This window comes from Halyomorpha halys, unplaced genomic scaffold (genome assembly GCF_000696795.3).
Source record: "Halyomorpha halys isolate HHAL.00 unplaced genomic scaffold, Hhal_1.1 Scaffold1274.1, whole genome shotgun sequence".
Classification (NCBI taxonomy): domain Eukaryota; kingdom Metazoa; phylum Arthropoda; class Insecta; order Hemiptera; family Pentatomidae; genus Halyomorpha; species Halyomorpha halys.
Window position 1 is genome coordinate 182,632 of NW_027113193.1, and position 13,061 is coordinate 195,692.

General features: G+C 28.8%; 2 protein-coding genes across 2 annotated transcripts in view; one reads left to right on the top strand and one right to left on the bottom strand.

Annotated features, from left to right (window-relative positions):
- The window catches only part of LOC106689071 (uncharacterized), a 4,226-nt gene extending 1,982 nt beyond the window's left edge, over positions 1 to 2,244 (bottom strand). Inside the window, exon 1 of the mRNA XM_014433842.1 lies at positions 2,191 to 2,244. Coding sequence (XP_014289328.1) covers positions 2,191 to 2,236 — 46 coding nt within the window. The 5' untranslated portion in view covers positions 2,237 to 2,244. The remainder of the gene's footprint in view (positions 1 to 2,190) is intronic.
- Positions 2,245 to 2,623: 379 nt separating this feature from the next.
- On the top strand, positions 2,624 to 3,088 carry LOC136796607 (uncharacterized). The gene has a single exon (XM_067050781.1). The coding sequence runs from the start codon at positions 2,624 to 2,626 to the stop codon at positions 3,086 to 3,088; it is 465 nt and encodes a 154-aa protein (XP_066906882.1).
- The last annotated feature ends 9,973 nt before the right edge of the window (positions 3,089 to 13,061 follow it).

Genomic DNA, 13,061 nt, shown 5'->3' on the forward strand with positions numbered 1-13,061 from the left:
AGCGGGGATACAGAAAAGTGTAAAATATAATAGAAAATTAATAATAAAGTAATTTGTTTAGCCCTGACGAAGCCCTGCAACGTGGGGCGAAACGTTGGTTCAATAAAATAGTATAATTCTACTATTTTAGTTTTTTTGACCGCACCCGGACCATATTCCTTTCATCTTTACACACGGTCAATCAATAATCTTCCAAAACTAATAAATAGTTTTTCTATTAGTTGTTGTACCATTTTTGATAGCAAACCCCACTATCTTCTTACAATTATGTACGTTTACCATTTTAAGTCAATTTTTTAGCTTAGAAAAAAAATAAGATTTACAAATAAACTGAACTAGTATAATACAAATTAATAATAACATTAATATTAGCTTTTTTAAACTGTTTATAGCACGACCGTCAAAACAATAAGCTTTTTTTTAGAGGGGAATTCCATTTTTTATACCCACGTTAAGTATTTTATTTTGCATATTTTTAATAACTAAAATGTGCATTTCAATCATTTGCAATTATACTGACGGATAAAACGGATACTATGACGGAATTTGACATCATATTATTTATTTTTCCAAATTAGAAACAGATCTCGGCTTATTGTACAATTGACAGGAATTTAGTTGATATGGACATAAAACCAGTGGCGCAAGAATTGTTTAACGAGAGTGGTCAATTCTATACAACTAATTCAAAATGTCGATCAAGATAAATATATTTTAAATAACTTAAATGATTAAATAGTCCACTGGCGTTCCTCTCGGTAATATCCTTGGTCCCATCCTCTACACCATCTATACAGCTGACATTCCAACCAATCCTAATACTATCGTTACCACGTATACCGATGACACATGTGTGCTCGCAGTTAATAATAACCCATTAATTGTATCCCAAACTCTCCAATCCCATATCACAGCCCTCGAAAAATGGTGTCGTAATTGGAAGACTAAGATAAATTACAACAAATTCCATTAAATCACCTTTATCCTTCGTCGTAAATCTACCGACTGTCCTACAGTTTCATTTAATAATTTTACTCTTACCCCTGTCGAACAGATCCGCTACTTTAGACTACATCTGGACAAACGACTAACCTGGAATCATCACAAAAGACAGGCAACTGCATGTCGATTTCGAATATGCATTACTAGACTGCACTTACTAGACAAACTGTTTTAACTTCCAACTCATTACAAAAGACTGATCTACATGACTGTAATAAGGTCAATCTAGACATACGGAGTTGAGCTTTGGGGCTCCAATAAAGCTTCGAATTCATCTCCTATCCAATCCAAAATCCTTAATGCTCCTTACTTTGTCGCAAATAAAAACGTCCATAAAGACCTTAATGTTCTATATGTAAACGATCTAGCCCGAACCAGATATCACTCCTTCAATTATAAATTCCCTAACCACTCAAACCACCTAGTTTCTAACCTAGCATCCTCTTCCATTCATGACAATCCTTCAAGGTGCCTGAAAAGAAGATGGCCACGAGACCTACTAGTGTAAAATGTCATTAGAGTGCTACCAATGGGTAGTTTCTCTACACGCTTGTAACACTCTATTTCAACTAAGATCAAATTTACTGAATGTATTATATAATCTACAGTTCTATATTTCAATAAAGATAATAAAAAAAATATATTAAATAAATGAAAAGCTTAATAATAACGGTTTTCTTTTTATGCGTAATAGTATGAAAGGAAAATGGAGCGCATTCTGTGGATGGGTTCGATAGTTCTGAAACCTTGTTAAAAAAGGAAGTTTTTTTTTAACATTAGAAAATCTATAGTTCAGTCGGTCGCTTATAAAAATAAAAAGCGATTAATAAAGGATTTGGTCAAAAAACAAATTCCGCATTACTAAGCCACTTGAAAGCTCTTTCAAACGCTTCTAACAAATACTTGTTTTTCTTTTTTTAAAAGAAAATTTTTTCTAGTTTACTATGCTCCAATTTAAAATTACTAAATTTAAATAGTTTTTTGTTATTACTTCCTATGAAACAAAAAAAAAGTGACTTCCTAAACGTGAATATCTCCTGAACAAAGCGTTAACGAAGAATATACTTCCAAGAGAAATATTGTTTGTTTTTTTTTATATTCTTAATTCATATTTACAGTTTGTAGACTTAACACTGTATATATGCTTATGAAATATGAAATAGCTATAGTTAGCAAGAATATAGATACCAGCAAGTAGCAGAGAGATGAGGAGGAGTTTCACCGTTGGACACATATCGCTGCCTAAGTGACTCTGTACTACGAACCACCTCATTTATACATCTAGCATTATCGCATTTGTCACGCATTGACATTTGGTTATCAATACCCTCAAAATGTTGAAAAAAATTAAAACAATTAGCTAACGCTCTAATTAAGCAAGTAAAGTAATTATCACAACTGTCATTTTGTTAAAACGTTAAAACCTCAGTAAGTGATAAAGTATAACATTTTTTTGATATTGAAGGATATTCACTTACTTTTTAGCCTATTTATTTAAATAATTTTTGCCCTACGAACCATCCTTGAGTGTGGAAGAGAATACCAAATACAGACGCATCATCTGTTCGTTGATTTTAGATCTGCCTATGACAGCATCCAACGTGAGGCTCTATATCAGGCAATGAAAGACCTCAATGTACCTGTTAAGCTCATCCGTCTTGTAAATCTTACAATGAGCAATACTGAATGTATGGTGCAAGTTCAGGGAGATCTGTCTGAGGGATTTACCTTTCAAAATGGCGTTCTACAGGGAGATTCCCTAGACTGTCTGCTATTCAATATTGGTCTGGAAAAAGTTATTAGGGAATTAAAGGTTCAGACCAGTGGAACCATTGGATATGCAGATGATATCGACATTATTGGGAGATCAAAGGCTGTTGTGGAAGAGGCTTTTCTTGTCCTTGATCATGTTGCCAGAAAGCTGGAACTTGTTGTTATTACCGACAAAACCGGATATATGATACCTGGTCAAGAAAGAGATTTCAACGAAGATTTTGAAGGATCTCCAAACGTTAGAGAGAATGATACTCAGACGCATCTAAGGCCCAGTAAAGGATGGTTCAGCATGGAGAAGACGTACGGATAGGGAAGTTTACTTGTTAATTGGTGAGCCTGATTTTGGAAAAATTGTGAGAATTGGTAGGCTGCGCTGGGCAGGCCATGTGGCATGGATGGGAACTGATGAGATCCCAAATAAACTTCTCAATGAGCGCCTACATAGAACACGGCCGAGAGGCCGCCCAAAACTTCGATCGTTGGATAATGTAGAAGAGGATTCAAGGATCCTGCTCGGAGTGAGGAATTGGAGAGCAGCTGCACTTAACAGATTAAACTGGTGGAAACTGCTTTAGGAGGCCAGGGCCCAGTAATGGGTTGTCGCGCCGATTGATGATGATGATTTATATAATAATAATATTCTTTAATTATTATGGGGTTAGTCCCTTTAAAATAATATTACAGGCATCGATAAGAGGCATTAGAGTATAATATAAACAAAAATAAACTTATAGAACATCATAAAATATTACTAAAATAATATATATGAGAAGAAAAGAAATAAATAAACAACAATAATTGACAGAATATATAAAATAAAAAACAAAACAAAACAAATAAAGCAAAGCACACATCATCTCATTAATCATAGCGTGGCTATGAGAAGGAAATAGAATTTCTTAGGGAAGAGGAACAGATAAGGAAAGATCTGCTGAATGCTGTTGTTCAATGAGCGGTTACACATAAGTATGAAGGCCATGAGCGGGTCTTGCAAAAATGCACTAAGTGTTTAAATTAAAGGATATCAGAGATGTACGATGGACAACGGGATTAGGTAATGTGGCAGAGGAAGGATACAAGGAAATATTTACGACGGAATGAAAGGAAAAGCCACTTCAACTCTTAACAACATGTGGTGACAGAGGAGTCCCTGGGGACCCCGAAGATGGAACGTACAAAGAAATTAATCAAAGGTATCAACATAATTTTGCTTCGAGATCCCCAGAGACACCTCCGTAAACTTGAAAATAATAGTGAAAGTGGGGGCATATTGAGGAAGTAATTAGGAGCCTACGGGTTTTGAAAGGAAATTAGGAACGAAGGTACAAGAGCCAAGAAGAAAAAAAAGGCAGTTTTCTCACCCCAATTTTTTATTACTTTAATGAAAACTATGTATAATTACTAGTCGAAATCGATGAGTCTGCCAAGATAGGTAGGGGGAATAAAAATGGCGGCTGTTTCAAAACCTAAAAAAAACATTAATTGTTCATTCGGAGCTCTATATCTTAAAAACTACCAACAACTTAGAAAATCTAAGAGAACATTATTTAAAGAAGAGTAAATTTTCTGAAATATTAGCCCTAAAAGAGCTAGTTACGTCCAATAGTTCTCGAGATATAGCTTTTAAAAAGCAAAATTTCTTAAAAATCTACGGTAAGAAATGTATATCTCAGGAACTATGTAACGTACAGATATCTATTAGCACTAAAATTAAAGCTAGTTTAATGGACTATAAAGAAATTTATGACCTTTACCTTCGTAGGAATAGTGGTTTTCATATTTGCTAAAATAAATAGATTTATAGTTGCAGTTAAATGGTAGTGTATTAATTGTGGATAATCTTATATAAGAAAAATTAAATATTAATGATTTTAAATTTAAAAAAATAAAAAATAGGCTTTTAACTTATAATAAAGAAAATGACCTGGGCAGAATAGCCTGAAAAGAAACTTTAAATTAATGTGAGGAAGAAATTATATAGATGTCCTTGAGGATGGCTAGAATGGCCGAAACGTTGGACTGGTGAAAATAAAAGTGTTGTGACAAAAATGGATAAAAATTTTTGATTTATTTAGTTAATATAATAGTTTTTCTGAGCATTGTGAGCGGTGCTCTCTGTTAGGGCAGCGTTAAAGGTGATAGTTCTTCAGTTCTCTCATAGATAGCGACGCTACAAAGTCATGGGAGTATTTTTCTAATTTTGTTCAGGTATATAAAATTCGTTTCTTTAGATCCTGATTAAACATTGGGTGTTTGTTTTTATAGCATGTTCAAAACAATATTTGCTTATGACATTGGACATTATGTTTTTTGTTGGGTTTTATTATCACAATAGATGTGATAATCATGATAAGGATGAGTTTTTCCTTAGAGTTTCAAACTATATTTTAAAAGTTAAGACTGATCACCACTTAATGACACCAATTAATACAGTAATCAGGTACTCTATTTCATACTGTCACCCTTTAGTCATATGTGTAACATTATTAAAATTTGAAGAAATTTTAACTCTTCCAAAAAATGTTTCACAACAAAAACGTCATAGTACAAAAACTAAAGACCATCAAATTACTAAATAATTTATTAATTTAAAGTAAAAAATTAATAATGTAATATTACATGTATACGATTAAAGTACTTACAAGAAATAATACATATATTAATATTAGCTTAAAACATAAAGAGGAGACTTTAAGATAGTTTAATCGAGCAATATTTAAAAAGCGCCTGAAATTGAAAAACGGCATCAAACCCTCCACTCCTGCCCTCCATGGTAGCCTTACTTATCTGCCTTTTCAAACAGACAATTATAGCGAGTAGATTGGTCAATGTAAGACATGTCACAATCTCACAAGAGGAGATCTTAACACACAAAAAAAAGGCAATCTTTCCTTACATATACAGTCAGCACATAATGGTTCTGGTGGCTCTATGTAATTATATTACAGACCAGCAGTAGCAGTGTTGCTACACTTTCACCAGTTCAGTATAAATTGATTTCAATACACAACATTGGGATAAGTAGAAGTTGTGTAAAGCACATACCGCATTAGATTTTTTTTTTCAGTAAGATGAATAAGTAAATAGGATTCATGAAATAAAGGAGAAAAGATTTTAGATTTTAATATTATACAGTACAAATAATATACAAGTACATACATATGTTATAAATGTTATTACAATATTTATACTTATTGTTTAACGATATGCATGTAACTTTCTTTCATCTTTGGTTAACATATCACCCAAAAATAAAAATAAAACGGAACTTAAAATAATAAAATTATCTTTAAAAAAATAAATATTAAATAAAACTAACAACATTTATTAAAATTGGACAAAACAAAAATTTTTCAAAGAATATTACTTTTTACATTTGTTAAACAATTTTTAGTCAATAAGTTCACTTTTAAATATTACATAAAATCTCAAGCAATATGGTGATTATTACAAGCTGAAGAAACCTTTTTTAGTTAGAATATTTTTATTTTAAAATAAAATGAGGATCTGTATTGATCAATTGTGATGTAACAGACAGACTGCACCAATTAATAACAGCACTCAACAGAACATTTTTTTTATTCTAATATATTTTACAGTTGAACCCTTATATATTGAACTTCCAAAAATGGAAAAATCATAATACATTGAAGCTTTTTCAGAGAAATTCTGACATATAAAATGAGATTTTAATTACAATTAAAAGAAATATTAATTAACTATCCTAATTTGTTTTTTATCCTCCTAAAGTAAAAGCTGAAGTACAACCTATGGACCAAAGTATCTAACTACTCTGAACATCTTATTAGGTATAAACAACACAACACAAAAAAAAATAAATAAATCAGTATTTTGATTGATTTTTAAGTATGTATACACAGAACAAACATTAGTAAATATGTTTGAACGATTTTGTACAAAATTAAATACATTTTTTTTTCTTAAACATATTAAATACATGTCTTGTTTTAAATGTTTTATTTATTTGACTCTAAAGAAATTCCTTCAAACATAAATATTTAACTGAATGGTTAGATTTATTGCATATATAATATACATTATTTATAGATTAAGTATATACAATTTTCCTTGAATACTGGCATATAAAAAAAGTTTTTGTTTTACTTGTGTTCGAGTTATTTATAGATTGGAGACAATTTTTAACAACTCTAATGCCTTAGGAAAGTATTTAGAACTACCTCAGTAAATAATGTAACTGCAGTCTACGATATTATCTTTGGAATACGTCCTATACGTTATTATAAACAAAAATAAAATAAAAAAATTATATGACGGACCACTATTCAAGAAAAGTAGCCATTTATATACTTTTTTGTTTAAGTAACTGTAAGTTTAATATATAAAGGTTTAACTGAAGTTATGAGAAAATAATTACTAAGAAGTAAAGTCTTGTTAAAAACTAATGCAATACCAAGATGTTCTTAGATCATTTTTTTAATACAAGTCATTATCTTTTATCTAATTTCCTTTTTTTTGAACAATTTAAAATAACTTTTTTTTAATTTTAAGAAGACAAAATAATGAAAAGTAAAATCTAATCAATAATTAATGTTACATACTTTATTTCTTAGAGTAATTAAGAGACACACAAAAATTAAGACAAATTAATTTCTTTAAGTCACATTTGCATGCACCCAGTAGACTAATTATAGACTAATAATAGCAGAGTAATTCAGTTGAAATTCAATTTATTACCGGTTTGATAAACAATTTTTTATTTTCATAACTAAACTCTTAAAAACATTCTCTACACGATATACCTACAAAATAAAAACACACAGAACTGTTACAAGACTAATTTTTCCTTCTTACAGTCCTCGTTACCTGCTGCATTATCAGACTTGCATGCTTTTATGTTCATTAAAAAAAATTGCAAGGGTTAATTAATAGCAACCAACTTTATTCAACATTCAAAATTTAGTCAACATGAATTTTTATAACATATAATACTATTATATATATAATAGTATGTATAATAATTCAATATCCACAAAAAAAAAATAATTAAATTTAGAGCACAATGACTAACAGAGATATCAAATGGGAGAGAGTAGGCATCGTTAGTAAAAATATTAACACATTAGTACCCTGCGTACATTTTTTGTCCCATGAAGCGTAGTGTCTTCATTTCATTTTCTTTTCAAGAGAGTGATAATACAGATGTTTAAATTCTCTTAAGGTTTAGAAGAAACTTTCTTTTTTAATCTTACTGCATTTGCAATTCAGTTTCTTGAAAGCTTCATCAACATCAGTCATTTTCTGAATGATTATTGACAAAGACTAAGTTATAATTTTTTTAATTGAAATAACATAATCGATCATGTAGTAAGAAAATTTCTGATGGAAAAAGAATATGCGATGGGGGAATAATAGTATTGGTTTGTGTAGTTATTTTTGGATAGCATATTAAATAAAATTATTTTGTAGAAAGATAGATGTAAAATTTAGGTGGCGGTCAATAAGGGTAAAATATAAGAGAAGAAACTATTTAATGTTAACCAATGTTTTGCCCCATTTTGCAAGGCTTCGTCAGAGCTACATGAAAATAAGATACAATCATTGTAAGAGGTGACTAAACTTTAGAATAAATATACAGAGAAAGTTAAAAAATATATAAGTAAAAAATAATAAGCTTAAGTTAAGGAAGTATAAATATAGGTGGATGGGAAACTAATTACTAATAAATACAGCCAGGTCTGATAGAATTGTAAATAAAGTACTATAGTAATGAATTGTAGAAAAATACTCGTTAAAAATAGTTGTATATACGGTAAAAAGGTAGGTGTACATGGTAAACAGATAGGCAAAGTAAATGAGGCAAAGTTGAGGTGTAGTAATAACAAGTGAAAAGGAAATATTAATAAAAATAATAAATAAACAGAAAGGGATTTATTGACCACCACCCAGACTATATTCCTACAATCTACTTTATAGGGTCTTCTTTCTATAATAATAAAATAATATTTTATATATGTATACATAGTTGACCGTAAAAATTGATATATAAGAAGATGGTCAGGGTTGCGGTCAAAAGTGAAACAAAAATAGTTAACAACTATTTTTGTTTCACTTTTGACCGCAACCCTGACCATCTTCTAATATATAAAATAATATTTGTATATATTTTCATCTTCTGTCTACAATGAGTAAATTTGTCATGTACACTATTTTATCGAAGTATAATATTCAGTAATTGAAACAATGTGTAACTATAAAGTTTTTTTTTTTTAAGAAAATAAAAAAACAAATGATCGACAACTTAACTGAGGTCCAGTAAATACTTAGTGGGCCATAAATGGTACATGTATTTTCTGCTATTGCGCTAAAATATTAAAGAAAAAAAATGTTGAGTAATGAAGAGTAAAATATAAATAGGACTGCATTTTCAGTTTGCAAGAGGAATAAAAGTTTGGAAAAAACTTAACATGAAAACACTCAATAAATTGATAAACCATTTGATTCAACTGACTATTAAAAGTTACCTTACAAGTGCAAATGTGACTTTAACATAAAAGCTCAGAAAATAATAAAAATTACTTAAAATTTTAAAGTAGATTATAAAGAGATCAATAAGACGGAAAAGAATTTAATAAATAAAAAACCCTTCAATAGCAATCGATCAAGAATGATGAATTAGTATTGATGTTCTAATAATTTGAATTCCTATAAGCCTAATTTTCATCAACTAAGTTCAATCACAATATGAAAAACTACAAGATGAAACCGTACTAACAGACAGATACTTTTAAGTTCTGCTGACAAATACATATGACGAATACATGTATAATTATTATTTATCAAATAAAAAATTTATTACAATTATAATTACACTGATAATGGCTACCAGATGGATACGCGCGGCTTCTTTACCTAACGTCCCTACAAAGTTGATAATAATAACGTATTAAAATAGCAGTTAGCAAATATTTTAGCGTTAGTATTTAAATTGTTTTAAAATATACATATCTGTATTAATAGTCAAATATAAGGCAATATGTACTTCATGAATTATATATATTTTACCGACTATAATGGATACAGTTATTCATAAAGGAGCACTCTTTTATTCCAATTAACCTAGGACAAGGCAAGATGATTAATTCATCTGCAGTCGCTCACATTTTAAAAAAATTGAATAAAGTTTCGAATAGGCCAAGAATTTGTTAAAACTCAGATCATTGAAGAAAAAATTATAAGATCTAAATTTTTAAAGACAATATCTGAGGTGTTACCATATATTTAATTAAAACTTGAAAAAAAAAATTTCTGAATTTAACATTTGTCGTTCTACTACGTAACTAGAAAAACCATTAATTAATTTAAAACCTAGATCACTTAAACTTTTTTAAATCAATAATTAAATATATGAATTACAGATTTTTTAAAAATCAAATTATTGAAAATTAAAACATAAGATAAGTATTTATTTTTCAGGTTTTTATTTATTTAGGACCAATTGCTCAGTCAAGGATTAACCTAACCCAGGACTTAACTAATCTGAGACTAGTAAAATATACTACTTTAAGTTCAAGGTTAAAAAATGGGTTAATTTAATTTGAGGGTTAACCTTAACCTGAGAATAACTTAGTTGGCGTCGGACCAAGTAAATGACCATAAAAGTTTGAAGTATCACGTTTAATATTAATGGTAATAAGAATAATGACAAAAAAGAGCTTCATATATTTTCCAATTTGAAAAAACCAATCATTAACGAGTAACTACTGACAAGCATGAATATCGCCCACTCTACTTTCAATGAATAGTTTTTTGTTATTTTTTATGCATCAATCCATGATTACTAATTTGATAACAGGGGAACATTATTATTTAGAAAGTAATATTTAAACTAGGGCATTTGTAGGCCTAGACTGTGAAATAATACATCACCTTAGTTAAATTTTGAGATCACAGAAATTTTAACTAAAATAAAAATTTATTTAACACCCAGTAAATATTCTAAATTATAAAAACTTTAATCGAGGAGATCAAAATCTACTTTAAAATATTTATTGTAGAAATGTCTACTTCATTATAAGATGATGCTTTTTGAAAAGCTCTTAAAAAAAATATATATATATATATATAATGGAAGTTAACAGTAAATTAAATCAAAACAAATACTGAGAATATTAAAATTCAAAAATATCCTTCACTATATTTGCCCGATTATAGGTCAAGGTTTCTTCTTAAATTTTCCAAATATATTACATACAGAATATATTAATAATATGTGATACTCATTTACTTATTATCACACAATTTAGACTGAGAAATTGTTCGAAAAGGAATTTGGGATGATATAGACGTTCAAAGCAAATGATATATTTAAAATGACAGTTGATAACGAAAACTAAGGTTATATAACGCCAATACTGAAGAACGGCAGACATACTTATTCAAGATTCCATAATACTAACCTAATTAGGTAAGTTAAAACAGAGATCAAGAAGTCGAAACAAAATAATCAAATAGGTTCATGGAATTACAAGAAGGAAATATATAACCAACTTTAATCAGAGCTCGGAAATCAAACACAATTAATTGATGAGTCCTCAGAATGAATGATTCAATTCACAAAAAGTATAAACATAGAAAAAATTAATTTGATGTTTCAGTGTTAATTATGTAATAAAATTTAACTATTCGATGGTTATGAAAAATTTCTTTTTATATTTATATTTTATAATTTTCAAACACAACAATAAACAATTAACGAAACAAAGATAAAAATATAGCATATGACAAGAAATTATATCACCATTTATTAGTATTTCTCATTCCTTACAGTATGCGACTGCAATTAAAATTTTCACAAAAAGTGGACTAAAATAACTTTTCCCATAAACCCCACAATAAGTTTTCTGTTAGTGATTTATTGTATTTTCAATTTAAATTATCCTATAATTTAAAAAATACTGTCTCGTGGAAACAGAGGAAAACATTTTTTTCATTCAACTAATAATCAGACATTTAAAAAAAAATAACACTCAATATTAAAATTTCAATTTAGTTATGTTCTAATTTTAAAGCATCATTTTAATATTTTGATACTATCTATGTGTGTAGAACCTAATTAAAATATGATTTTTCTTTTTGAAATATTAATATTAAATTTGGAAGCTGATTTGTTAAAAGAAGATTAATTTTTCCTCAACCTATAATACAGTGGTTCTAGTCACAATAACCATAAAGTGAATTGTAGAATTCAGGATTTGGATCACCCAAAAATTTTTTTAAAAAAAAAAAAATTTATTCTAAAAATAGCTTTAGAAGAGTCATTACAAGATATTTTAAGAAAAAGTAGGAATTCCATTCCTACAAAATATAAAAATGTAACCCATGAGTTTTGGGATTTAAATAAATAGCCTGAACCACAATGTAGAAAAAAAAAATTCAAAAAATTTGATTTTAAGAGATTATTAAGAAGTTGGCAATCATGTATTGATTTATGAAAACATCAGAAAAAAATGGCATAGATATATTTTTAATATGTAAAGTTGTAAAAATGTTTTATTTTATTTTAACCTGCTAATTTTTAATCCTAAAAAGAAATATACTAAAAAGAATATCACAGTGGGCCTATTGTGGGCAAATTTAGCTAAAACGAAACATTTCTTAAGAGCAACGAATGCAGGCGAGCATTGAATCCACGTTACCAGCTGCAGCTTTGAAGCAACTATTAAGTGTGAAGCTTACCCAACTACATTAAGTTCCTCTCGAGTACAATTCTTCGAACTGAAGCTTATATTATCAATAGGGCTCGGATCTTTATTTAAATAAATATTATTTTTTGTTTTAAAAAAAATAAAAAATCTTTTGCTTATTTAATCTAAAAAAAAAGAATAAGAAATAAAACTAGGAAAAAAATTGTAATGAAAATTAAAAACTTAGAAAAAAAAAAACCTCTTACTTGTAGCTTAAATTATGTTCAGGGATTAAATGAAAATTGAATCTATTCAATTTTACTAAGGATCAAAAACAAGCTTGTTGGTGTCCTTCATGAAATACGAGAAAGAAAAAATATAAACTTTAAAATAAAGAAACGCTTTAACCCCTCAAAAATTTTCAAATTGTAATTTGAAATCGTACAATACAGTGTAACCTGTACAACTGGGATCTCAAGGGATCTGAGATTTCTTTTCACTTAAAGAGTCTTTTTATTCACCTAGTTTCTCAAATAGGCAGATTTAAAATTACAGTTGTCTTATTTATGTATATAGAAAAAATTAATATGAGCCAATATTTCGCCCTATGTTGTAGGG

Excerpts from the sequence above, each read along its gene's own strand:
- LOC136796607 (XM_067050781.1), top strand. The coding sequence starts at position 2,624 with ATGAAAGACCTCAATGTACCTGTTAAGCTCATCCGTCTTGTAAATCTT.